Source organism: Mauremys reevesii, linkage group 1, assembly GCF_016161935.1.
Source record: "Mauremys reevesii isolate NIE-2019 linkage group 1, ASM1616193v1, whole genome shotgun sequence".
In the NCBI taxonomy this organism is placed as follows: Eukaryota; Metazoa; Chordata; order Testudines; family Geoemydidae; genus Mauremys; species Mauremys reevesii.
The window spans coordinates 213,733,209-213,760,651 of record NC_052623.1 but is presented as its reverse complement, the minus strand read 5'-3'; the positions used below and the strand labels follow the sequence as shown (position 1 = coordinate 213,760,651).

The following is a 27,443-nucleotide window of genomic DNA, read 5'->3' as shown; positions in this document are numbered from 1 at the left end:
TGCTCTGTGGTTACCTAGGAACCTGATGGCTGCTTCCTAACTGGAGTCTGTGGGTTCTGCAGGAAGGCCATGGTCTGGCCCAGGAAGTCATCAGCTCTCTCCTTGTAGTGGATCACCTAGGAGCCAGAACAAAGGAGCACAAGATTATTAAAGGCCTTTCCGTCCCACAGGCCAGCTTGCAGGTGTGTGGAGCACGTCCTGTTTTTCCCCTCCTTCCTGTGCTGGGAGGATCACGCAGAGGACCACACCCAGGGCCAGGTGTGGTCCCGGGGCTGGGGCTCAGTGTGGGCACAGAGCCAGGCAATTGGGGTGCCCTATCCACTGATTCCTCCACTTCTGCCAGCGAGGGCTGTGCAGTGAATGGCCAGAGGGCTCCCTCACCAGGCAGTCACAGCTTCGCCAGGTTTCCTTGTGCTGGATGAGGCCACTGAGCTGGTGCCACCTCAGGAATTGGGCGGCACTGCTGAGGTGTCCCAACACACCTGCAAAACAAGAGGGCCGGGCGAGCCAGACACAGTTATGGGAGCTGGAAGCCACTAGCCTAGTTACCGGAGGCCAGGGAGGCCGTGCGTGCTGAACGCTTCCCTGCCCTGGCTGCTCATGGAAGGGCGGCGGTGTGGCTGAGGCAATGGCTGGAGACCTGACTCAATTCCCAGCTCTCTGTGCAGGAACTCAGGCAAGTTGCTTAGGCCCATGGCTGCAAAGGGATTTCGGTGCCTAATGCCCATGGGGGTTCAAGATTTTTGAGGCTGCGCCTCAGTTCCCCACCTCATGGGGTGAATGCATTCGTGCTGGTGGCAGTTGTGTCCCTAGTGATGGGGGCCCGGAGCACTAGCAGGTGCAGAGGCGGGGAGGGGCTTGGGCATGTCATGGCTAGTACGGGCTGTCGGGCCGCTTGGCTAAGGGCACATTGGGTCCTGTGCACCATCTGGAGGCTGAGTAGCCCTGCTCCTGGTAGGGATATGGCCAGGGTTGTGCTCTTCCCACCAGCACAGCCAGGGGAGTGTGCGGAGGCCAGTGGCTGTAGGAGTGGTGAGGCGACCACTCGCCCCACCCAATCTCTCAGCCTGGCTGCAGGGGGGTGTTGAGCTCAGAGGATGCAGAGAAGACTCAGCAGTTGGGTGGGGTGCCATGGTCATGGCACTACTGGACTCAACATTCAAGTGATTTTGAGTGCCTGATTGTCACAGCTCTGAGCACCTGCCCTCTACCGGCCAGACCCTTTAAAGGGGGGTGTCACATGTTGCCCCCCCCCAAACAAATGGTCGCTCTGTAACTATCTCAGACGCAGACTCCAATTCGTGGCCTCACCTGGGACACGTTGGGACGCTCATCATGCACAAGGAGGAGCAGTGGGACCAGGCTCTGGAGCACATGCTCCTTCATCTGCCTCCGGTTGGGCCCCCTTACAAGCTCCAGCAGGTCTTTAAAAAGGGTGATGGAGAGCACCTGGAGCTTGCTGGTCACCTGCAAGAGATGATATAGGGAGGGGAGGAGACACTGTGACAGTCATTCTCATCCAGCGGGGCAAGCGCACACTGTGCCAGAGATGTCTGCCCTGCAGGGGGTATTGGTAACTCACCCCCAGCCATACAGCCACAGCTGGGGCCAGAGTCTCATGGGCATAGCGCCATTGAAGGCAATAGAGATGCAGATTTCCACCAGCTGAGGGGCTGGCCTGGTAACTTCTTGGCCAGGGAGAGCAGTAAGCTGGGGTGAGACTGCCCCTGGGCTCTCACAGCCAGCTCTGGGTGCACTGACATCAGCACCCGCCTGTGTCAGCCAAGGGGAAACATTCAGGGTGGAGCAGCGCCAGGACAGGGGCGGCAGAGAGGGAGCGATGAGGAAAGATTCAAAGAGCGAAGGGGGGGTGTAGTTTGTCCACCCGCTTTGCAGGCCCAGCTCACACTGGTGTTGACCCACAGCAGCCCTCTAGCCGGGCCAAGGAGGCCAGGCATAGGGGGCAAATTCCTACCATTGGTGTTTGTTTGGGCCATGCTCAGGGACCTGGGGTGAATTTAACCAGGGCCAAGGGGTGGTAAATGTGCAGGAGCTCCCAGATAGGGGGCCTTGGATGCCATGACTGGAAGCCACCCAGCCTCCAGGGGTTTGGGGTGGGGTGAGGGTCAGCTCAGATGGTCAGCTGGGCAGCTGAGCCCAGATGGTCAGATGGTCAGCTGAGCTGGTCAGCTGGGCAGGCTCTGTACAAAACACGTGGGAGGGTATGGGGCATCAGGGCTGCACTGCAGTGGGCACAGGCAGATGTTGAACTGGCACCTCTCTGGTCTTCCCTCCAGTTGTTGAGGCCTGTTTGCCTTTCCCTGGTGATGGGTGTAGTAAGTGCAGGCCATGATAAAGGCCCAGTATGAGGCCTGAGGCCTGAACTAAAGTAATGAACAAGACTTTGCTAACATAAAGCAAAGGTAAGCTGTGAGCCAGAGGCAGGCCCTGCTCACAGAAGCTGGCAAGAAAGGGCTGATACGTACCTAAAAGGTACTGAACATTCACATACTTGCACATTCCACACAGATAACAAAGAACAGGCTGGCCCATCCCAATGACAGGGGCAAAGGGTAAAATGATGGATAGAGTTGTTTTGATCGAACCAACATGTACAAGGTAGAAGGTGGCACCTAAATACGTAGAAAGGTTGTACCGTGCTACGTGGAGGGTTGTACCTCATAGGTCAGGTGTGATGTGTAACTTGTTTGTGTCTGTGTATAAGAATGCATCCCTGGGCGGTGCCTTTGTCCGGCCGAGGGGGCAGTGGAAAGTCCGCCACTGAGCCGGGTCCATTGCCAAGAGGCACTTTCTCGTAGTATGCCCTGAATTAGGCTAAGAAACCTACAGGGAACTGCAATTGTGTCCGAGGTCGCAATAAACCTAGCCGACGTGGCTTTGCATCTTACTGGACTCTGTGGTTATTGGGGGTTGTCGTCGGGTCTGCTGTGTCAGCTATCTGCAGAGCTGGGGTAGCACACAGAGGAACACACATACGCAGCTGAGTGATATCAACAAGGAGAAAGCAGAGCACCACACCGGTAGCACTCTGACAACACACTTCTGACAACAATGGGCGTTGTGTTCATTAACACTATTTGGATATAACCCTGCCCCATAAAGAACCTGTTCTGTTCCCCGGGCCTGAGAGGGTTTGGTTTAAAGGGCTCACCCCAGGGCGAGATCCTGCATCCTTGGTCCAGGCTGCCCTGTCCCTTTGGCCAGCTGGGGATCCAGGAGACCCTGGGAACAGCTTTAGCCAGGCCTGTGCCACTACTAAATAAAGAGCGCACGGTCCCAGCAGAATTCGGGAGGGCTGAGAGTAGGATTTACCATTATGAGAGCTGGGGAGTCCCTCCAGGAGCCCCCACTGGGGCATTACCCCTGGAAGGCAGTAATGGATGGGCCCCTTTCTCCTGCCCGCTTGCTGGATCTCGCCACCCAGTGTGGGACTGAACATCAGTCTGGTGAATGCACCAGCGGGGCTGGTTGTGGGTACAAAAGATCTGAGGAGAACTTTCCCTCCTTTGACGCTGCCCTGCCATGAGAGCGAAGAGGAGAGGAAAGGGCGGTAGCTGTAGAACCTACAGACAGAGCCATTTCCTTATGGAGCTGACAGGCCAGCTGTAGGATTCCTGGCCAGGAAAGGAGGGCAGATTTTCACCAAGGTACCATCACTTGTCACCCTGGAAGCCAGCAAGAGCATTGCAGCACCCTGTGCTGCAGAGGCCCCTCGCTGCATGCAGGCTCAGGAATGCACGTCCTTCCCCAAGGGGAGCCTCGTCCCCAGGCTGCCCTCATCCTTGTCAGTAGGCCTGCGGGACACCAGGGTTCCCATCCTTTCTGCTATGTGCTCTCATGGAGAGTGAGAGGAAGGCGGGAATGGGCTCATGATTTATGACAATCCATTTTCTGGCTAGGACCATAGCACAGGCCCTGCTAGCCCACCCCCTAGCCCCCACTCACATGTCTGCAGTTTGATGGGATCTCCTGTGAGCTGCCAGGCCTTACATCATGAAACAACGGCAGGAGTTGCGCAGCCACTTGCACAGCCGCGCAGCTGGCGCTCTGCCTGTCCATGCCGGCGAGGAGGTGTTTCAGCACGGCGATGGCCTTGCGGATGAGGTCTCTGTCTACCTCCTGGAGTCGCTCCAGGACATCTGGCAGCAGATGCTGGAGTTTCCCCACCTGTGTGAAACAAGGAGCTGCTTTATGAAACACCCCCCAGTGACCCAACAAGCCATTTCCAAAACAATGTCTGCCTCCCCTGCAGACAGAGGCATGGGAGCTAGGGGTGCTGGGGGTGCTGCAGCACTCCCAGGTTTTACGCAGGGCTCTACTCCTGGCCCCACACACAGGGTCCCAGCTGCTGGCCCTGTGCCAACCCCCAGCTATGGCCCCAGCCTTGGTCCCCTTGCCCCATCCACCCCCCGCCCCCGCCTCCTGGAGCCATGGCCCTGCTCCTGACCAAAGCTCTAGTGGTGGAGGGTGTGTGGACAGGGGTAAGGGTGTGTGTGCAGCACCTCCACTATAAAAAAGTCTTCCAGCGCCCCTGCCTCCAGAGACATATTACAGCCTCAAAGCCTTTGCACAGCCAGCTAAGATCACGGGCAGTGGGTCCGGCAACCTGCAACATAAGCAGCTGCTTCCTTGTACTCCAGATCTCAGGGGATGGTTTTTATTAGCAGATATCATCCGTGGAAAGTTCTCTACACAACACGTTGACCCCAAATAAATCAAGTGTATTATTGTTCGAATAGCACCTCGAGGGCCTGTCTGCAATGAGGGCTTGTGCTGGGGGCTTTCCAGGCACAGGAAGAGACGGTCCCTGCCCTGGAGCTTACAGGCTAGACACACGAAGGCAGGATTTCTATCCCCATTGTACAGACATGGAACTCGGGCACAGAGAGGTTACGGGACTCGCCCACAGTCACTTAGGGAGTCTGGCAGAGCCAGGAACCGAACCTGGGTTCTCCTGAATCCTGGTCCTTACAGCCCAGCCTAGGGGAGGGAGTCGATTTTGCACACTAGTTCTAGGGTTAGGCTGTTACTAAAAGCCAGATTCAGTCATTTCTGTGTTTGGTTTTTCAACCTTTCAAAGACAGCCCCACAAAATCTCAACCGGCATCAGGGAAAAAATAGGTCATATACAGGCTAACCGGTTCCGGAAAGGAAAATGAACCACAAGCAAGTGAAAACCAGGCTGAAGTGCATGGAACGATGGGAACTGTGTATAACAAAGAGAATTACAGTCACGCCCTCTCCATGTCTGATCTAGTCATAGTCCGGGTTTAATAAACCGGACTGACCCCGCTATTCTCAGGCGAAGTAAATTATCATTAACGAGAGTTGCCTTCAGATTGTCTCCTCTTTACCAGGCTGTCAGATCTGTGTATTTAAGTCCCAAGGACTTTCTCTGCCTTCACTATATTGTGGGTATCAAACTTGTTTTGAGATCTTAGCAGCAAAAGGCCCTTCCAGAGCTCTTCAGAGGAGCGAGTGCTGCAGGACAGAGCCATGACGTCAACAGTTAAAACCTATGAGGCTTTAAAAGGGGATTTGTAGGAAAAAATGGTTCCTAATTGTAGTGAAATGGCTCTATCCAAGCGTCCCTGATCACTGGGGTCGCCAGCATTCCCTGGGGGTCTAGAGTCTGCAGCTCTGCTGCTACTCTAGTGCTAGGGTTCTTTGGATCACAGAGACCCCAGACACAATCAGGCCCAGCTGTGCCAGATGCTCCACACACCTAGAGACGCACCCTGCAGGAGCCAGGCCCTGCCCTGCAGAACAGCAGACAAAGGCCAGGCAGGGGCTTGCCCAAGGGCACCCCGCAGGTCAGTGGCAGAGCCAGGAATAGAAGCCAGGGCTCCTGACTCCAGGCCAGGGCCATACCCCCAGGGAAGGTTTCAATGACCCCAGCCCTGCAGCAGCTCCCTGCGGTTCTGGGTTTATCCCCCAGCCCTCCTCCCCTCTCACCTTCTCTGGGTGAAGGGCCAGATTGAGGAGGCCTTTGAGCGCCAACCAGCGCACCATGGTCTTGGGGTCTCTCAGCAGCCCGCTCATCTCTTCCACGATGGCGTCTTCCAGCTCGCTGCCAAGGTCAGGGCACTTGAGGAGCTAACACACCAACAGCAAATCAAGCTAGAGAACGGGGCTGGCCTCTCGCGACTCATCTCTGCCACGGGGCCCTAAGCTCCACTGGCCAAGGCCCGGCATGGGCTGCATGCAGGGCATCGCGATTGGTCACCGTGTGGGCCCCACTGAAACGCTTCTAGCGTGACGGCCCCTCGAGGCTCCAGCTGAGATCAAGGCCTGCCCTGCTCCCTCACTAAGGCTCAGCTGCACACGGAGCAGTGGTGTGTGTGTGGGGGGTCTGCAGCCTTGTGCTCCAAAGGGTCGCCCGGTCTGCGGGGGGCAGGTGAACTGGCCATGAATGGGCAGGCGGCTGCCCGGCCTGCACATGGCACACGGATGTCAGAGGGGGCTCGAGGGCCGAGGTCACACAAGGGACCATTCTATGGAACTGAGTCTTGGGGAACAAGAGACACCTGACCCTGGGCCTTGCTCCAGCCCCGTGACACCAGCTGGGACAGGTAACAATGCCCAGACTGAGTGACTCCACCCCTAGGGTTGTAGGAGCTTTCCCTGCCCCTGCTCACCCACCCATCCCCAGGGCCTTCAGGGCCACCCCTCTCCTGGCCATAGGCATGAGCAGCAAGTTCCATTGGCCCATTGGCCCCAGATAAGCGCCGCACCCTCCCAACTCCTCCCAGAGCCTGCCCCCCCACCCCTTTCCCGCACCCCACTCTGGCCCCCAAACTCCTTCCCAGAGCCTGCACCCCCTCCCACCACACCCCCCCCGGTCCCCAAACTCCCCCCCAGACCCTGCATCCCCCCCCACGCCAGCACGCCCCCCCCCAGACCCAACCCAGAGCCAGCCCCCCAGGCCCCCACCCCCACCCAAACTCCCTCCCAGAGTCTTAGGCAGGTGGGGGGCAGGTTCTGCTGAGCACCACCAAAATTTCTACAAATCTGCCGTCCCTGGCCATAGGTCAGCCCCATGCCCCAGTCACCGCTGGGCCGGGGCGCTTCTCACGACCCTCACCCGCTGGTGAGGCTCACCTGAATGAAGAGCGCCACGGCCGGGACGTACCGCCTATCGTCCCGATCATTGAGGATGGCCATGACATGGTGGAAAATCCAGTTTCGCTCCTCGACATTGAGCGAAACCATGGCCCTGGCATAGGAAACACAAACACCACATCATCAAGGTGGGCAAGGACTGGTCCTCCATTTACGAATCTAACCAGACCAGTGCCACAGGACAGGGGATCCCGGGCGACTAGTCACGCGCAGCTGGCACAGACTAGTTCCTGCTGGCTTAAAATGCCCAGCGGCTTATGTGCTAGAGACCCAAACCCTTAATCACTCGACAGGGAGTCCTTCCATGAGGCCAGCTCTGAGCACGTAGTGCTGGGGCTTCAAGAGAACTGCAGACAAAGAAGGGTGTTGGTGGGGTCGGTGGTCTTCCTCATGTGCCCAGATATTGGGTGATGAGAGACAGAAGGGTGGGTGAGAGAATATCTTAGATTCACCCAAGACAAGCGCTGGAGCTTTCTGTGTTAGCTTCTCTCTCACCCACAGTCACTGGGCCAACCAAAGACATTCCCTCCCCCACCTTGTCTCTCTCATGTGCTGGGTCTGACAGGGCTACACCAACGCTGCGGAAAGACATGGCGGAGGCTGTCTTTGCCCAGCCATGCCTGCCAGAGCCATGCAGGAAGCAGTTTACGCCAGGCAGCGCAGGGTGGAGAAGTAGCCAACTGACCCCTTGGCCAACAGCACAGAGGCTGCGGCCTGTTCCATGCAGGCGATTGGGAGCCGCGTCTCACCCAGCAGGGAAGGCAATGTGGCCGTGTCCTGGGCCAGGAGGAGCTGCTGCTGTGATCGGTTCTGGGCAGCACTCACCGGGCAAGCAGGCAGACACCTTTGTGGTGCGTGTCGGAGCTCATGAGCAGGTCCCAGCGGCCATGCTTCATCATGAAGGTGGCCTGCTCCTTGTAGCCAGCGCATAGAAGCAAAGCTTCCATGGCCTTCACCGCGAACCTGTGTGCAGAGCGAGCCTCTTGTTACTGAGTGAGCCCAGGCCAGGCCCTGCTGCGTGCCTGCGGGCGACGCTGCAGAACCCAGGCTGGGTGTCGGGCTGGCGGTACCTGACGGGGCTGAGGGGTGCGTCCGTGTCCTCCTGGTTATGCTCCCTCTCCTGCGAAGCAGTGTGCTGCACTGTGTGGGTGACGTGGAAGAGCAGCGCGACATAGAGCTGAGGGAAGAGCTCCTTCACTTCCTGCCTGCAGGCCTGCTCCTGCAGGATCACATATAGGGCTCTTGTGGCCTGCAGATAAGAACAGGAGACAGACATTGCTGAAGGGATTTCGTCCTTCCCACGCTCCCCCAGGGCACCTAACGGGGGGGGCTGGGCTGGGGGCTAAGGCCTGGGATGCTGGGTTCAATTCCTAGCCTGTGAGACCTTGGCTAGAACCACACAAGGGACTTCGGCCCAGCGTGGCTATGCCCAGCTTCATGTGCCCTGCTGCCCAGTGGACTCACAGCCCTGGGTTAAGTGCCCAGGCTCCGTATATGCTCCAGAGAGAGAGTCAGTTGGGCCAATTGTTAAAGCGGGTGAAAGGGATGGCCTGGGTAATTTCAGGCCTGTCAGCCTGACATCGATCCCAGGCAAGATAATGGAGCAGCTGGTATAAGATTCAATTAATAAAGAATTAAAGAGGATAATTTATTTAATGCAAATCAACAATTTTTTGATGAGATTACAAGTTTGGTAGATAAAGGAAATGGTATTGACATAATGTATGTAGACTTCTGTAAGGCGCTTGAGTTGGTGCTGCACTCCAGTTTGATCGGAAACCTAGAAGATACAAAAGTAACGTGGCACACTTGAATTGGATTATAAAGTGGCTGATAGGTCTCAAAATGTAATTGTAAACTGGGAATCAGCATTGCACAGGTGTGTTTCCAGGATGGTCCTTGCAGGGATCGGGTCTTGGCCCTAAGCGATTTAACATTTTCATCAATGACCTGGAAGAAAACATCAAATCGTCACTGATAAAGTTTGCAGATGACACAAGAATTGGGTGAGTGGTAAATAATGAAGAGGATAAGTCACTGATACAGAGCGATCTGAATCACTTGGTTAACTGGGGAGCAATCAAACAGTATGTGTTTTAATATGGCTCATTGTAAATGAATACATCTAGGAACAGGATGAGGGACTCTATCCTGGGAAGCAGAGACTCTGTAAAGGACTTGGGAGTCCTGGTGGATAATCAGCTCATGTGATCCTGGGATAAATAAACAGAAGAATCTAGAGTGGGAGTATTTGGCACTGGTGTGACAACTGCTGGGATCCTGGGTCCAGTTCCGGTGCCCCAATGCAAAAAGAATGTTGATGAATTGCAGAGGGTTCAGAGAAGAGCCATGAGAATGATTAAAGGACTAGAAACCATGTCTTATAGTGATAGGGTGACCAGACAGGACAGGGGCTGGGGGTAATAGGAGCCTATATAAGGAAAAGACCCTAAAATCAGGACTGTCCCTATAAAAATCAGGACCTCTGGTGAGAGATATAGTGAGAGACTCAAGAAGCTCAATCTATTCATCTTAACAAAGAGAGGGTTGAGGGGTGACTTGATTACAGTCTATAGGTATCTCCCTGGGAAACAAATATTTAGTAATTGGCTTTTCAGTCTTGCAGAGAAAGGTCTATCATGATCCAGGGCTGGAAGTTGAAGGTAGACATTCAGACTGGAAATAAGGCATAAACGTCACAGTGAGAGTAATTAATCATTGGAAGAATTTACCCAGAGTGGTGATAGATTCTCCATCACTGACTGTTTTTGAACCACGACGGGATGTTTTTCTTCAAAGACCTGCTCTAGGAATGATCTGGGGGCAGTTCTCTGGCTTGTGTCAGGCAGGGGATCTGACTAGATGATCGCAGAGGTCCCTTCTGGCCTTGAACTCTATGAAGCTAAGAGTGAGGAGCTGCCTAAACCAACCAATAGGAAATGCGGCGGAGAGGGATGTGGCCTAAGCCCCACCCCTAAAGGGAATTTGGTATCTATCTCTACTTGGGAACACTTAAATAGTCATTGGAGCAGAGTTTTGACCCCAGGTCTCCCAGTTGGGTACCCTAACCACTGGGCTAGAGACAGTGGTGTAGTCGAAAATATGAAGGTCCTGGAATGCCACTAAAATACTGATTTTCTTCAATATGAATTATAGAAATTCACATTTTATTTGTCTACTGAATTTCTGGTACAGTAATCCTGGGCTAAACCAGGCATGGCTGGAGACAGGCCAGCTGTCCAAAATAACAAGGTATTGGATTTTTTTTTAATTGTACACCCCCCCCCATAGTAGCTATTCAATTTATTTTAAATGTTGAAATCATTGTGCTGAAATGCCATTACTGTGTATGCAATAGAATACAATAGAAATGCCATTACTGTGTCTACAATAGAATATGTAAAAGATATAACTCTAGACAGTAGTGTACAGTACAGTGGTAAAAACCCAATGAATGCGTAGCACGTTTTCTTTTTACTTTAGCCTATAGGCTAATGAAAATAGAAAATAAATCATGCTGCTGCACTACAGACATTACTGTATCAGGCTGAAATAATAAAAGTTTATTTTAAATGTAGCTAGTAGGCTACACAAGTAACACAAAATACATCAAGGCATAATGGACTGGAGTAGCAAAGGCCTGCTGTAATGCATTGATCTAATTTTTACAAGTATTTCCACAAAGCGTCTTTCTCCATATTGTATTTTCTGTGTCTGTGAATCAGAGGGAGAACAAGGATGTCTGAGCCAAGTTCTGGCACAGCTGAGAGGATGCCACATGGAAAATGAAGGGCCATGTAGCTTGCTAAACGTGAGTGATGATGTATGCGGAATAAGCCCCTTGCTACATTTCCATTCACAATCATAGTCATGTGGCTGAGGGTATGGCTACATTTGCAGCTGTACAGCACTGGGAGTTAAAGCTGTCTTCGTACAGCTGAGTAGGGAAAGCACTGCAGTCTGTCCACACTGACAGTTGCCAGCGCGCTGTCGTGGCCACATTTGCAGCATCTGCAGCGGCATTGGGAGCAGTGCATTATGGTCAGCTATCCCAGCGTTCCAAGTGGCTGCAACGTGCTTTTCAAAAGGGGGGGTGGAGTGTGACAGGGAGCGTGGGGGAGAGAGAGAGTGGATTTTTGGAGCCAACACTGTGTCAGCAGCTGCCTTGCAAGTTCCAACCCCCTCCCCTAGCCCTCTCTGACTCACTGAAAGTGAACAGCACCTCTTTGTCTTTTTCCTCACAGACCAGATAAGCAGCCTGTGACGGAGCGATTCTGGCGGGACCCAACTGAGAGTGCCAAATCAGGACCAATTGCTTAAACAGGGCAGTCACAGCCCTAGGCTGGGGTTTTTCCACCTCTAAGGCAAACCAAACCAGCCAGACAAAAGGACTTTGGTCTCACCCCACTGGCTAACCACAAGTCACACAAGCAATTTCCTTAGACACTCCAGTCTCCCAGCATCACCACCAGTGCACTCGTCCTGGGGATGAATGGTTATGAAAACCAACACCCCAATAAAAGAAAAAGGTTCCCTCGATCCCAAAGGACCAAGCCCCAGACCCAGGTCAATATACACATCAGATCTTACCCACAAATCACGCTGTTGCCAATCCTTTAGAATCTAAAATCTAAAGGTTTATTTACAAAGGGAAAAAGGTAGAGAAGAGAGGTAGAATTGGTTAAATGCAATCAATTACATACAGTAATGGCAAAGTTCTTAGTTCAGGCTTGCAGCAGTGCTGGAGTAAACTGCAGGTTTTAGATTAAGTCTCTGGAATACATCCCCCACCGGGATGGGTCGTTCAGTCCCCTGTGTAAAGCTTCAGTTTGTAGCAAAGTCCCTCCAGAGGTCAGAAGCAGGATTGAAGAACAGATGGAGATGAGGCATTAGGCTTATATAGACTTTTCCAGGTATAAGAATCCCTTTGTCTTCACTGTGGAATTTTACAGCAAAATGGAGCCTGGAGTCACATGAGCCAGTCCCTGCATACTTTGCTGAGTCACAAGGCGTGTCTGCCTTCTCTCCATGGGTCAATTGTGTAGCTGATGGCCTTTAATGGGCCATCAAACAGGCTAGGCAGAGCTAACACCAGCTTGTCTGGGAGGCTTCCCCCAGAAGCACAGCACCAACTTGAAATACTGACAGCATCGAGCCAACATTCATAACTTCAACTAAAAATGATACAGACATACAGACAGCATAATTATAACCAGCAACCCGGAACCTGATCTTAGACACCTTATATGACCCCCTTTACTTAGGATTTGGTGCCACTACAGGACCTTGGTTGCAACCCATGTTCTATATGGTCCCCATTTATATCAATAACGTCACACAGCCGCTCGCCGAAACGGACCCTCCTCCCTCCCCCTCTGTTCAAGCAAACACTAGCTGTGGGCCTTCCAAAGGGAGCCCTCTGCCTCTGCTCATTTACAGCAAACAGGAGCTGTGTTTGTTTTTTTAATAAGCAGCTCCCGGAGCCCAGAGTTTGCAACAAAACAAAGAGCGGAACCTTCACTTAAAAGGATTATGGGAAGCTTCCGGAGATCAGTCACTGCGTACTAAGGTTATTCCCTATTTAAACTGGTGCCCCAGCGCAGCAGCAGCAGCAGCAGCAGCAGCAGCAGCACAATACTCTTTATTCCTCTCGGGGAGGTGGAGTACAAGCAGCGCTGTAGCCAGGGAGGTACAGCGCTGTATGTGCCTTGCCAGTGTGGACGGGGAGTGAGTTACAGCACTGTTGGTGGCTTTATTGTGCTGTAACTCTCAAGTGTAGCCAAGGCCTTAGATAAAGTGAAAAGGAGGTAGGGCAGCTGTGTAACCAATCTGGTCTGTCACTGACAGAAATTGTCAATGCCTAGCATGACTTTCTTGATTATACTGGTCAGAAGTGCCAGCTGAGCTGAAACCACTGCTCAGCTCCACGCGTGTGATTTCATGCAGCATGGCTGAGTGTGAACGTGGATTTAGGCCTTGGCTACACTTGAGAGTTACAGCACAATAAAGCCACCAACAGCGCTGTAACTCACTCCCCGTCCACACTGGCAAGGCACATACAGCGCTGTATCTCCTGGCTACAGCGCTGCTTGTACTCCACCTCCTCGAGAGAAATAAAGAGGATTGCTGCTGCTGCTGCTGGGGCACCAGTGTAAACAGGGAATAACCTTAGTACGCAGTATCGACTCATCACACCGCATTTTCTGGCTAAGGTTTCAGCCTCATGTACTGACCCTCACCTAAAGTAATCCCCTGATCTCCCATCGACATGCTGACAGTCACATTAAATCTAAAAACCATTTCCAGATCAATCCATCAATCCATCCCTCTCCCTACAGCGTCACAGGGCTATAGATAACAAAATGAAATTCACCAAAGACAAATGTGAGGTGCTACATTTAGAGAAGAAAAAGCAAATGCACAGATACAGAATGGAGGATAACCAGCTGAGAAGGATCTGGGAGCTGTGGTGGATCACAACCTCAGCATGAGTCAGCAATGCGATGCTGTTGCAAAAAAAGCAAATGCAATTTTAGGTTGCATTAACAGAGGTATAGCCAGGGCCGGCTCCAGACGCCAGCATGCCAAGCGCGCGCTTAGGGCGGCAATGAGAGCCGCGCGGGGGGCAGGGGCACTCTGCCTGTCGCCGGGAGGGCAGCAGGCAGCTCCGGTGGACCTCCCACAGGAGTGCCTGTGGAGGGTCTGCTGGTCCCGCGGCTCCGGTGGACCTCCCGCAGGCATGGCTGCGGATGCTCCACTGGAGCCGCGGGACCAGCGGACCCTCCGCAGGCACGTCTGCAGCAGGTCCACTGGAGCCGCGGACCAGCGACCGCCAGAGCGCCCCCCGCGGCGTGCCGCCCTGCTTGGGGCAGCGAAATTACTAGAGCCGCCCCTGGGTATAGCATGCAAGTCATGGGAGGCGATAGTACCACTCTACTCAGTGCTGCTTAGGCCTCAGCTGGAGTACGGTGTCCAGTTTTGGTCACCAATGTCTAGAAAGGATGTGGAGAAACTGGAAAGGATCCAGAGGCGAGTGACAAAGGTGATTAGAGGGATGGAACACAAGCCATAAGAAAAAAAGGCTGAAGGAACTGGCTATGTTTTGTTTGGAAAGGAGGAGATTAAGGGGGGACTAGATAATGGTCTTCAGATACTTGGAAGGCTGCCATAAAAAAAGATAGAGAAAAGTTGTTCTCTCTTGCTACGGAGGGCAGGACAAGAGGTGATGGGGTCAAACTACAGCACAGCAGATGTAGATTAAGCCTCAGGAAAAACTTCCTAACTGTAAGAAGAGTAGGACGATGGGAAAGATGCCTAGGGAGCTTGTGGAAACTCTTTCGCTGGAGGTTTTCAGAAGGAGGCTGGAGCCATCTGTCCAGGGTGGGTTAGAAACAAGAAGTCCTGCATTGTTGCAGGGGGCTGGACGAGCTGACTTTGCGATCCCTTCTCACCCTGTGATTCTATGAGTGCTGCTGAATAGCACCAGGAGAGCGTTTCGGCGTGTTCCAGCTCGAATATAGCACTGGCTAAAGTCACACTCTCTCTCTCTTTGGCCCAATGACTATACCCCGTGGGAGACTGAGAGACCCCCTCAGGCCATGATGGGGACACACAGCACTCCTTCCCTTGCTGCAGGGGCTGGTACTTACGGCCAAGGAGGCGACGCCGGCCGGTCTCTGAGAGAGCTGATGCCGTCGTGGAGCCTGCCCCTGCAGCCTGCTGACCAGCTCCCTAAGGATCTTTTCTGTGCTCTTGGGCTGGGATGTCAGCATCTTCCACATCTCCGCAGCAACACTGCAAAGGGAGAGAGACAGTGGCACCCGATCAGAGCCCTGCCAGCCTCCTGCACCCCTCAGCACTGGCACGCCTGCTGGGTCTCCCCTCACCGGCCGGCCCTTTGTTGCCCTCCTGCTCCTGCAAGGACCCCGTTGGCTGGTGCAGGCTACATGGAGCCAGGTCTGAGTGTCAGCCACAGGAGAGGCCGAGGGATGCCGTACAGGGTTTTGCAGATTGGCCTGTGACCAGGGCAAGCCAGCCTGCAAAACCCTCCAGGAGAAGCAGCAGCTCTGCAGGGAGCAGGAGATCTCTGGAGGGTTCTGCACTCCCCTGTCTCTGGCAGCGGGACCAGTCCGGGGGACCCAGAGTGCAAGTGGTGGTAGCCGCAGCCCCGTACCTGTCACATGATAGTGAGCAGCCCAGCAGGGTTCCGACCACCTCCTCGCTGAACTGGGAACCCAGCAGGAGAAGGGCCCTGAGCAGCTCCTGCCGGGCAAGTGGCTCGCTGATGGAGTCCAGGTGCTTATGAATGCTCCTCACAGCCTCTGACACCTGGAAGGAAAATGGGGAGGTGGGGGCCTTGGCTTCCTCGCACGGCTATTGATTGGGGAGCCAAGGACCTGCTGCACCTGAGAGCCATCTGCCCTCCCAGAACCTCTTCACCAGCCCCAGGCCTAGAACACAGCACCAGTTCCCAGCCTATCGATTCATAGACTGCAAGGCCACAAGCGGTCATGGTGATCACCTAGACCAGGGGTAGGCAACCTATGGCATGTGTGCTGAAGGTGGCACGTGAGCTGATTTTCAGTGGCACTCACACTGCCGGGGCCTGGCCACCGGTCCAGGGAGATCTGCATTTTAATTTCATTTTAAATGAAGCTTCTTAAAAATTTAAAAAAACTTATTTACTTTATATACAACAATATTTAGTTATTTATTATAGACTTATAGAAAGAGATTTTCTACAAACATTAAAATGTATGACTGACACGTGAAACCTTAAATTAGAGTGAATAAAGGAAGACTCGGCACACCACTTCTGAAAGGTTGTTGACCCCTGACCTAGACTGACCCCCTGCATTTCACAGTTCAGAGAACTGCCCCCCAATAATGCCTAGCACCCAGAGACAGAGTCTCCCACGGATGGGCTCCCCCAGCACGGTGTTCTCACTGCAGCTCTTACCCTCACCAAGCCTAGGCCGGGAACCTCCAGGATCTTATGCAGCATGTTCCTGGCCGTCACTGCGTCATGGACGCTGGAGTCTCTCACGCCGTCGATAGCAACGAGGAGGAAGTCCATGCTCTCGGATGGGTTGAAGTACTTCCCAAACAGCTGAAACAAACTGCTAGTGAAACCCCTTTTGCTGCCCAGCGCGGATCTGGTCAGCGGCCAAGCAGCCAGGACTGGCCCGGCCAGGAGTGCAGGCAAACCCCACTCTACCGGGACAGGCCTGGCTTACTGCACCTGGGCAGCACAGTACCCAGCCAGCAATTGGAAGCTGTCATGCATGGCAGAGGCCAGCGTGGCAGTGCGGGGGCACAATACTGCGCAGCACGGATACACTCTAGTGCTCAGCAGGGGCTGGTGCTCACGCAGATGCAATGCTGCCTTTTAGTGCATTAATCTCTGAGGAAGCTCCCAGCAAACCTGACAAGGAGCTGGGATCAGGTTTGGATGAGCCCCAGTGCATCTTGCGGTGTGTCATGTAGGCAGGTATATTGGGCTGCATTAGTAGAAGCATTGCCTGCAGATGGAGGGAAGTGATTATTCCCCTCTATTGGGCACTGGTGAGGTCACATCTGGAGTATTGCGTCCAGTTTTGGGCCCCATACAAGAGAAAGGATGTGGACAAATCAGAGAGAGTCCAGCAGAGGGCAAGGAAAATGATGCGGGGGCTGGGGCACATGACTTGATAGCAGCCTTCACTACCTGCAGGGGGGTTCCAAAGAGGATGGAGCTCGGCTGTTCTCAGTGGTGGCAGATGAGAGAACAAGGAGCAGTGGTCTCAAGTTGCAGTGGGGGAGATTTAGGTTGGATATTAGGAAACACTATTTCACTAGGAGGGTGGTGAAGCACTGGAATGGGTTACCTAGGAAGGTGGTGGAATCTCCATCCTTAGAGGTTTTTAAGGTCAGGCTTGACAAAGCCCTGGCTGGGATGATTTAGTTGGGTTGGTCCTGCTTTGAGTAAGGGGTTGGACTAGATAATTTCCTGAGGTCTATTATTCTTTGAGGTGGAGTGGGCCATAGGCAGGTCTCTGTCCCAGCTGGATGGGGTTAGTCACATCCTGGGTCTGTCCCTTCCCCCTGACTCCTAGGGTGTTAATTTCTGACTCCTGATAACTCTGGGCACAACAATCCCAGGAAGCACTGACTGTAGTTACCGATGTGATATTGCTGATGTTGGTGACCCAGAAGGCTCTCTCAGTTTGACTGTCCTTGAGGATCTGCCGATACTCTGCGCCGTGCTTCACCAGCATTTTGGCTGACCCAGGGAGGGGAAACAGACAACAGGCAATATAAATCAGACCTTCATTTAGCAAACGGAGTTTTGCAAGGAAGTTTAGAGAGGGTGTGTGAGAGACAAGTACATCTAACAAACATACTGTAAACTCAGGCCAATAACCTGTTCCCCATCCCTCCCCAAACTAAACAAACTAACCTCCTGGAAGAGTAAAAATAAACCAGGCAGAAGGGCAGCAGCAGCGTGGGGCTCTCCAGTTGATTGCACTGAATGCAGCATGTACGATTACCAGCCCTGTGGGCAGGTAGCATATGTGGGCATTTGGCCCAGGAGCTACTGGCCCTCGGAGACCAGGAGACCAGAGGGGCTGAACTGGTGGAGCTAAGGGAGACAGTGAGGTACATAGAGGAGACTTTTAGGGATGCAGTAGAGTAGTCCCACTCCCAGTCTGACAGCCTCTGTGCTGCTGAGGAGGTGAAAGTTTCGGGAAGGAGAACATCGAGCTGGGGCAGAGGGAGACGATCCCATAGTTGGGACCCACCTTCCAGATGAAGTCATGATGTCCTCTCACACTGAGGCTACCCCTCCTGAGGTGGGAATCCCACTTACAAAGAGAAGCCAGGAAATAGTAATGGGGGATTCAATCAATAGACACATAAACAGTTGGGTTTGTGATGACTGGGAGAACCGCATGGTAAATTGCCTGCCTGGTGCAAAGGTTGCAGCTATCACGAGACATCCAGACAGACTTATGTGCAGTGCTGTGGTATGTAACCTAGCGTTTAAATCGGCCTCTGTATGAGATAGCTAATGTGAGAGTGAATTTTAAAAAAGTCTCCAGATGTGATCCCTGGTAAGCCTGACTTCAGTACCAGGCAAATTGTTGAAACTATAAGAAAGAACAGAATTATCAGATGTGTCGGTGAACACAATTTGTTGAGGCAGAGCCAACATGCCTTTTATAAAGGGAAATCATGCCTCACCAGTCTACTAGAATTCTTTGAAGGGGTCAACAAGGATGTGGAGAAGGGTGATCCAATGGATATAGTGTACTTGGACTTTCAGAAAGCCTTTGACAGGGTCCCTCACCAAAGGCTCTTAACCTAAGGAAGCTGTCATGCGATAAGAGGGGAGGTTCTCTCATGAGTCAGTGGTTAAAAGATAGGAAGCAAAGGACAGGAATAAATGGCCAGTTTTCACAGTGGAGAGAGGTAAATAACGTGGTCCCCCAAGGATCTGTGTTGAGACCAGTGTAGTTCAACATAGTCATAAATGATCCAGAAAAAGGGGTAACCAGTGAGGTGGCAAAATTTGCAGATGATACAAAATGACTCAAGATAGTTAAATCCAAAGCAGCCTGCGAAGAGCTACAAAGGGATCTAAAAAAAATGAGGGACTGGGCAAGAAAATGGCAGATGAAATTCAATATTGATAAATGCAAAGTAATGCACATTGGAAATCATAATCCCAACTATACATACAAAATTATGGGGTTGAAATGACCACTCAAGAAAGAGATTTTGGAGTTATCGTAAATAGTTCTCTGAAAACATCCAGTCAATGTGCAGCGGCAGTTAAAAAAGCAAACAGAATGTTGGGAACCATTAGGAAAAGGATAGATAATAAAACAGAAAAATATCATAATGGTTCTATACAGTGGTGAGCTGGAGCCGTTTCCCACAGGTTCCCAAGAACCGGTTGCTAAAATTAGACCTCCGTGGAGAACCGGTTGTTAAAGGGCCAGGGGGTGGGCAAAGAACTCCGGTCCGTGGGCGGGACCATCCTGTTGCTCCCAGGATTCCCAGCTGGGGAGGCTGAGGTTCCCCTGGACCCTCCCCCGCTTCCCCCCAGCTGCAGCGTGGCCAGCTGCCGGCGCCAGCTGGGCAGCTCAGCTGAGCTCGGGAGTCGTCCTGCTGCCGCTTTTTGAGTAGCCCGGCAAGTGGGGTGGGAGAGGGGGCTGCTGCAAGCTCCAGGGCTAGCCAGAGGGGAGGGAAGGGGAAGGGGCAAGTGGGGCAATTGGCCCAGGCCCTGCAGGGGCCCCCGGCCCCACGAGGATGTCTCCCCCGGGCTCTCCCCCGCTTCCCCCACCCCGCAGAGCCGCAGCATGGCCAGCAGCTGGGCAGCTCATCTGGGCTGCCGGCAAGGTAAGGGGACGGGGGGCTGCGAGCTCTGGGGCTGCAAGGTGGGGCAAGTAGGGCAATTTGCCCCGGCCCCTCGGCCCCACGAGGATGTCTCCCCCGGGCTCTCCCCCGCTTCCCCCACCCCGCAGAGCCGCAGCATGGCCAGCAGCTGTGCAGCTCAGCTGAGCTCTGGGCTGCCAGCAAGGTAAGGGGACGGGGGGCTGCGAGCTCCGGGGCTGCAGTGTGGGGCAAGTAGGGAAATTTGCCCCGGCCCCTTGGCCCCACGAGGATGTCTCCCGGCTCTCCCGCCCCCCACCCCGCAGAGCCGCAGCATGGCCAGCAGCTGGGCAGCTCATCTGGGCTGCCGGCAAGGTAAGGGGACGGGGGGCTGCGAGCTCTGGGGCGGCAAGTGGGGCAATTTGCCACGGCCCCCTGGCCCCACGAGGATGTCTCCTCCCGGCCCCACGAGGATGTCTCCTCCCGGCCCCCTGCAGAGCTTCAGCGTGGCCAGCAGCTGGGCAGCTCAGCTGAGCTCCTGAGTCATCCTGCTGCTTTGAGATGCCGGCAAGGTAAGGTGCGGGGAGACTACGAGCTCCAGGGCTGCGGGAGGGCAAGTGGGCAATTTGCCCAGGCCTGCAGGGCCCCAGACTCTCCTCTGCTTCCCTCCCTTAAATCAGAACTTTTATAGGAACCGGTTGTTAAGATTTTGGCAGCTCATCACTGGTTCTATATAAATCTATGATGCGCTGAAACCTTGAATACTGCCTGCAGTTCTGGTGGCCCCATCTCAAAACAGATATACCAGAATTGTAAAAGGTGCAGAGAAGGGCACAAAAATGATTAGGGGGATGGAACAGCTTCCATATGAGGAGAGATAAAAAAGATGGGGGACAAGGGTACACTTCAAACACTGTATCGCCGTAGCTGCACTGGCGCTGTAGCGTTTAAGTGAAGATGCTCCTATGCAAAGCTCTTAATCCACCTCCCGAGAGGCGCTGGCTAGGTGAGTGGGAGAGGTGCTCCTGCTGACAGGGTGTGGATTTTTCACACCCTGAGCAATATAGTTATAACAATATAGGTCTGTAGTAGAGACCTGGGACTATTTCGTTTAGACAAGAGATGACTAAGGGGGGATATGATAGAAGTCTATAAAATCATGACTGGTATGAAGAAAGTGACTAGGGAAGTGTTATTTACTCCTGCACATAACAGGAGAACTAGGGGTCACTTTATGAAATGAATAGGCAGCAAGTTAAAAACAAACAAAAGAAGGTATCTGTGCACACAATGCACAGGCAACCTGTGGAAATTGTTGCCGTGGGATGTTGTGAAGGCTAAAAGTATAATTGGATTCAAGATAATCAGGGCATGTAACCCCATACTCTGCATGTCCCTAAACCTCTGACTACCAGAAACTGGGACTGCATGTCAGGGGATGGATCACTCAGAATTTCCCTCTTCAGTTCATTCCCTCTGAAACATGAAGCACTGGCCACTATCTGAAGACACAATATTGGGCTAGATGAACCATTGGTCTGACTCAGTATGTCCATTCTTATGTGAGTTATGAAGAGTAGAATACGGATAGAGGAAGCTAAAGACATCGGGGGAAACTCCATGGCTTGCAGGACTAAGGAGGGTTTCTTTAAAAAAAGTGAATTAGGAACAAAAGAAATCGTAGCAGTGGTGTAGGCTCATTACTAGATGGAGACTGTTTAAAAGGTTGCAGAAAAGGTGGAAGTGTTCAGTAAATATGTTTTTCATGTTGGAAACCCCATGTCAGTGTATTTAGGAAGGACAAGGGTCTCCAGTGCTCTTACATTTTAGCAGCTGCATGAAGGAGAAGAGGTGGTGAAGTCCCTCCACAGCCGATTGCCAGATCTCCTGCTCCTGCTCCACACAGCACAGAGTGAGACACCCCACCAGCTGGCCCAGGACTCTGAACTCCTCCACTTCCTGATGGAGAGGAAGGAGCAAAGGGAGTCACTCGCCCCTGCAGACCTAGCATAGTGAGTCCCCCTGGCATTGCCCTAGCAGTGGGTTAGAACAGGGGGAGGCAGAGGCCACCGCAGAGAGACTGGGGACAATGAGAGCAGGAGGAGCTGTGGGGCCCATCACCAGGGGCTGAGGAAAGCTCAGCAGGGACGGAGAAATCTGGGCAGCAAAGTCAGCAAATGTTACCCCCGAGTGGGGACCCAGGTAACGAATGAACTAACGTCCAGTCTCCATCTCAAGGGCAAGTTCCTAATCCCAGCCCCTTCTCCCATCCCCCTCCCTTCTTTGACCTCAGGCCCAGGAGCTTGGAGTCACCTTGGACTCCTCTGCTCTGCCTCCTGCCTCTCTCACTCCATCCTGGAGCTCCCCAGAGCCCTCCCTTTCCGTGCCGCCCCCAGCCTGCCTGCTCTCTCCTGCCGGCTCTCTCCTGCAGCCTTGTCCTCTCGTCTCCCCCTCCTGCAGCCCCTGCACTGGCTCCCTGCTCTTCCCCACCTGGCACCAAGCCCCTTGCCCTCCTCTCCCGGGGTCTGCACAGCCTCCCCACTCCCACTCCCCAGTTCTCTGGCGCCTTTGGCCCCGCCCATCCCTTTCACTGTGTCCCCTCCCACCTCCCTCCTTCTGTTCTGCTGCCCCAGCCTCTGGGGGCACATCATCCGAGCGCCCCCGTCCAGCTGCCGGAGGGGAGGCCCTTCCATAGGGGGGATGGAGCATCTGGAGCAGCTCAATGGCCCTGAGCATGCAGAGCAAGGGGCATTCATCTGGCAGCCTGGCAGAAGCTGATGCCAAGGCATCCCACAGGCGTCTGACAAAGGGGGTGAACAGATACCTGGGTTCGGAGGCTGCTGTCAGGGCAATCCTGTGTAAATGCATTGACCCTGCAGAGCAGACTTTGGTGCTAGGGGAACAGCGGGGAGAGTCCTTGGAGACAGAATGATGGAACTCGACCCAAAGCCCACTGGAGTCAGAGGAAAGACCCATCGACATCAGGGCTCGTTAGATTGGACTCCTACTGAGGATCTTGCTGAGTCACTATTCTAGGCCTGCATTTTCCATGCCAGGGCATGCTGCACCGCAAGGCTGTTCAGTGTAGTTAGGAGGTGGCCAGGGTCACAGGCTGCTCACCTGGAATTTGCACTGAGACCCCATGAATTCCATCAGCCACCTGATCCTTCCCACTGCCCTCAGCCGCTCATGTACCTCCTGGATGTGGTCCAGGGAGCAGGACCTGAGAGAAACAAATTGGGACAAATTGCTAAGGAGAAGTACCAAAAATAGTCCAAGCACATAGGAGAAAATCAGCAAGGCAAAGGCAAAAATGAGTTCTAACTGTCAAGGGACATAAAAGACAATCAGAAGCAGCTCTATAAATGCATTAGGAGCAAGAGAAAGACAAAGGAAAGTGTGGGGCTACTACTCAGCAGGGAAGGAGAGCAAAGAATGGATGACACAGACAAAGCCAAGGTGTTTAATGCCTTTTTTGCTTTAGTTTTCACTAAAAAGGTTAATGACGACTAGATGCTTAACACAATATTAACAACAAGGCGGCAGGAATACAGGCTAGACTAGGGAGAGAACAGGTAAAAGACAATTGAGGTCAGTTAGATGTATTCAAGTTGGCAGAGCCTCATGATATTCACCCTAGATGGAGCTAGGCAAAGAAATCGCTGAACCTTTAGGAGGTTGAGGTCCCAAAGGACTGGAGAAGGGCAGACACAGAACCTGTCTTCAGAAAGGGGAACAAGGAGGCCCCAAGGAATTATAGACCTGTCAGCCTAACTTTGGTACCCAGAAAGATACTGAACAAGTTATTAAACAGTTTGTAAGAATCTAGAGGAGATAATAGGGTAATAACAAATAGCACCATGCCAAACCAATCTAATTTCCTTCTTTGACAGGGTTACTTGCCTAGTGGATGGAGGCAGGCAGTATATGATGATGTATATGAAGTTTAGTAAGGCTTTTGACACAGTCCCACAAGACATTCTCCTAAGCAAACTAAGCCAGTCTGATCCAGATGAGATTACTATAAGGTGGGCGCCCAACTGATGGAAAGATCGTACTCAAAGAGGAGTTATCACTGACTCGCTGGCAAAGTGGGAGGGTGTCTCAAGTGAGGTCCCCCAGGGGTGTGCCTGGTCAGTACTAATCAATATTTTCATTAAGAACTTGGTTAACGGAAAGAGAGGATGCTTGTAAAGTTTGCGGATGACACCAAGCTGGGAGCGGTTGCAAGCACTTTGGAGGACAGATTAGAATTCAAAATCAGCTTGCTAAATTGGAGAGTTGGTCTGAAGTCAACAAGATAAAATTCAGTCAAAACAAATGTGACGTAACACACTTAGGAAGGAAAAATGCATAAAAACAAAGTGGGGGATAACCGGCTAGGTGGCAGTACTGCAGAAAAGGATCTGGGGCTTATCATGGATCTCACACTGAATATGAATCAACAGTGTGATGCTGTTGTGAAAAAGGAAATGCCATTCTGAATTGTGTTAGCTTGGAGCTCTGTGTCCAGTTGCAGGCACCACGCTTTAAGAAAGATGTGAACAAACTGGGGCCAGTCCAGAGGACAGCGACAAAATGATCAGCAGTTTAGAAAACCTGACCTGTGAAGAAAGGTTGAAGGAATTGGGCATGTTTCATCTTGAGAAGACGGAGGGGGCACCTGTAACAGTCTTCAAATACGTTAAGGGCTGTTATACAGAGGATGGTGACAAATTGTTCTCCATGTCCCCTGGAGGTAGGACAAGAAGTAATGAGCTTAATCTGCAGCAAGGGAGATTTAAGTTAAATATTAGGAAAAGTCTAAGGGTGGCTAAGCACTGGGACAGGTGACCTAGGAAGTGGTGGACTCCCCATCATGGAGGTTTTAAAAACAGGCTGGACAAACATTCAACAGGGACAGTCTAGGAATGCTTGGCCCTACCTCAGTGCAGGGGGTGGAGTAGATGACCTCTTGAGATCCCTTCCAGCCCTGCACTTCTGTGATTCCCTCTTCCCAGGTTCTGGGATCGAGGAGACCGAATCTCTGTTAAGGACATTTCCCTCTTTTGGGAGCACAAACCACCCACAGAATCTACTTCCTGTGGCCCCAGAACTAGAATTTTGGGAATCTAGCTCGGGCTTTGGCCAGGTTGGTGGGGCCATAGTGAACACAAAGGAATGCCAGGTTCACATGAGGGCTCAGTGGAGAACACAGCAGATGCCGCCCCCGCGCCTCCCACCCCACCCCATACAGACTTTTCAGATATAGTGGGGCACTTGGCCCTCCAGCCCAAGAACCTTTGTAGAGAACGTACTCTGAGGAGCCGAAGGCACGGGGGTGTCCCATGCTTGGGATTAAACAGAGCCTTGGTCCCTGAGCCCCACCCCAGCTACAGGACTAGTCCCCTTCCTGCCCCCACGCCTCCAGACCTTCAAGATGATTTGCAGCACCAGAAGGTTGGGCTCCTGATCCTCGCACACCAAGGCCTTCAGCATCTCATCCATGGTTTTCAAAGTCTGCATGCAGAGCAGAGGAGAAACCAGAGCAAGTGGAGTTACCCAGCCAGGTGATGAACCAATGCCCTGGCGTGTGACACCCCCCAGGTCATAGCAGCCCCTGGTATTACTGCTCACCCACTCACTTGTATCCACAGGGGACCTACTACAAACTCCTCTTGGCAACAGGGCCCCACCTGTCTTTGCTCTCCCCAAAAAGCCCACTGCACACAGTCTATCCCACTGGGAGAGTCAGACAGGACTCCACATTTGGAGGGCAGATTTCCAGCCAAGTTTCGGCTCCCCTGGCCTATGTGCACCTGAAGCAGCCGATCTCAGGCCTGTGCCCCCAGCCACGCATGGGGGATGAATGTGCTTGTGAAGGGAGTGTCTGTTCCCCACTAATTGTCAGTGCATGTGAAGGATAAATGCCTACTACTGCTACCCTAGGAGGGAGTTACTCCTTTATTTGGGCCTGTGCTTTGGGGCCTGTGCTTTGGTGCTGCAGGTCCTGAGCTGAAGTCCTGTCGGGGAGCTGTGATCATTACACTCTTATGCCAGTGCCAGGTAACCCAGGGGACAGTACACGAGCGAGTGGCAGGATTCCCACTCAGTTTGGGACAGCTCAACATGGCCGGTTTGGGGCTTACTTTGGTGTAGAGAGCAGCCTCCACCTCCTCCATGGTGTGTGCTGGAGGCAGGAGAAGATGCTGGAGAAGCAGGTGGCGAGCAGGCTGGGTTGTGTCAGGATCCGCACCGGTAGCTTCATTTTGCTAAGAGAAGAGACACATGCGGATTTGGGGTCTGAGGCGGGACTGATGTGCTAATATTGCCCTCAGGCTCCCAGGACATGGAAACACCTGCGGGGGCTCCAGCTGGTGGGTGGCAGATGAGAACAGGCCAGGGGGTGGTGGAAGGAGTTGGTGCTGCCTTCTCCCATACCAGCAGGCAGGGACTTAGTGTAGCCTGCAGCTGTCTGCTGTGACCCCACCAGCACTCACCGGCTGGGGCAGAGATCGCTGCGCTTCACCGAGAAACAACATCCTGCAAATGGCATGGACGGGAGACTAGAGCCTGCTGGCACCAAAGCGCCTCTGAACCCAGCGGCCACAGTGCAGAGAGCCTGCCAGTCCTGCCCGCTGGGGGCAGAGACCCTCCCACCACAGCCGTCTGCACTGCGGCTGCACAGTCCAGGCCAGCACCGAGATGCTGCATCAACCCGCAGCCGGGCAGAACCGAAGCAGAGATCTAAGCCCTGCCCCTGCCCATTGCTCTCAGCCTGCTGGACAGGGCACACAGCTGTGTGCAGGGGGGCAGGAAGGTGGGGACAGCCCAGACAGCATTAACCTCTTCACCCCCACTGCCAGAGCATGGCCCCAGCACATGCAATGAGGTGCCAGGTGACTACTTGAGCTGCCCCTGCAGCCGCCTCGTGGCAGGCGGCAGCCAGTGAGAACAGCTACGCCCACTGCTGACGCAAATCCCTCCCCTCTCACCCCGCAGAGACGATCATGGCCAATGCCGTCGCCTGCCCCATTGTCAGGAAGCCAGTGTGCAGTGGGAGAGCTGCTCCAGCTCCTGCCCCGCCTCCTCTTCCCATTCCTGGGGAACCTATCGAGCCAACAGCGAGAGCCCAGCTCCAGCCCGCAGCATCCATCACCTTCCAGACGCCTGATGGACAGGGAAGCTCAGAGCAGGGTGCTAGTGGCACTGAGAGAGAGCCCCCCATGGCACAGGCAGTGCCAAGTGCCAGGGCTCAGCCTGCCCAGCCTCTCAGCCACTGGGAGTCGCTGAGCTGCCAGTGTGACGCAGCTGGCACAGCTGGCACCGACTCCAGTCGCTCCGCTCCAGCAGCACCTAACTGCCCCTCTCCCCCCAGAGGGGACTGGTCCTGCCTCCCACGCCCCCTCCACCATATCTTCATAAGGCCACGTGGAGAGGTCACCAGGCACCGAAGGATCCTCCACCACCTACCCACTGGTGCCAGTCCACATGCACCAGCACCATCATCTGGTGCCACATTTCCTGGGGGAATCAGAAGATGGGGGAGGAGCAGAGGGGGAAATGCCCTGGAAAACTGGCCATGCCAAGAGGCTGGCGTGTCTGGCTGCACGTAGCACTGGCTGGGGCTGGGCCGGGCAGGCTGGGTACCTCAGCTTCATGATGGCGAGCATAGCTTGCTGACGCATCACGCCGGTCAGGGAGTCGACGGACTCGTGATCAATCAGCTCCTGAGGAGACAATGTGGGGAAATGCCAGCTGGGCTCCAAGCTCCTGCAAGGCTCCGACAGGGGATCAAAGCGCAGGGCCTGCAACACGTGGGCTCGGCAGCCAGGTCGTCCTACTGCAGGCTTGATGGTGTGCAGGGCTCCAGCCGGGGAGCGCAGTGCAGGGCCTGTGCTCAGTGTCCCAGTGTCACGCGCCAGTGCTCTGCAAAGGCTCCATCAGCATTAGCACCCAAGGAC

General features: G+C 53.6%; 1 protein-coding gene across 1 annotated transcript; it reads right to left on the bottom strand.

The window, feature by feature from the left end:
- Nucleotides 1–14: 14 nt before the first annotated feature.
- On the bottom strand, nucleotides 15–25,674 carry LOC120409591 (maestro heat-like repeat-containing protein family member 7). The gene is made up of 14 exons (XM_039548036.1): nucleotides 25,629–25,674; nucleotides 24,913–24,999; nucleotides 21,324–21,459; nucleotides 17,304–17,404; nucleotides 16,103–16,252; nucleotides 15,317–15,471; nucleotides 14,793–14,937; nucleotides 8,214–8,392; nucleotides 7,969–8,106; nucleotides 7,123–7,237; nucleotides 5,977–6,117; nucleotides 3,967–4,188; nucleotides 1,312–1,467; nucleotides 15–116 (listed from the first exon to the last, which is right to left on the bottom strand). Exons 1-14 carry the CDS (start codon nucleotides 25,659–25,661, stop codon nucleotides 15–17), a joined length of 1,860 nt encoding a protein of 619 aa, XP_039403970.1. The 5' UTR covers nucleotides 25,662–25,674.
- Between the last annotated feature and the right edge of the window lie 1,769 nt (nucleotides 25,675–27,443).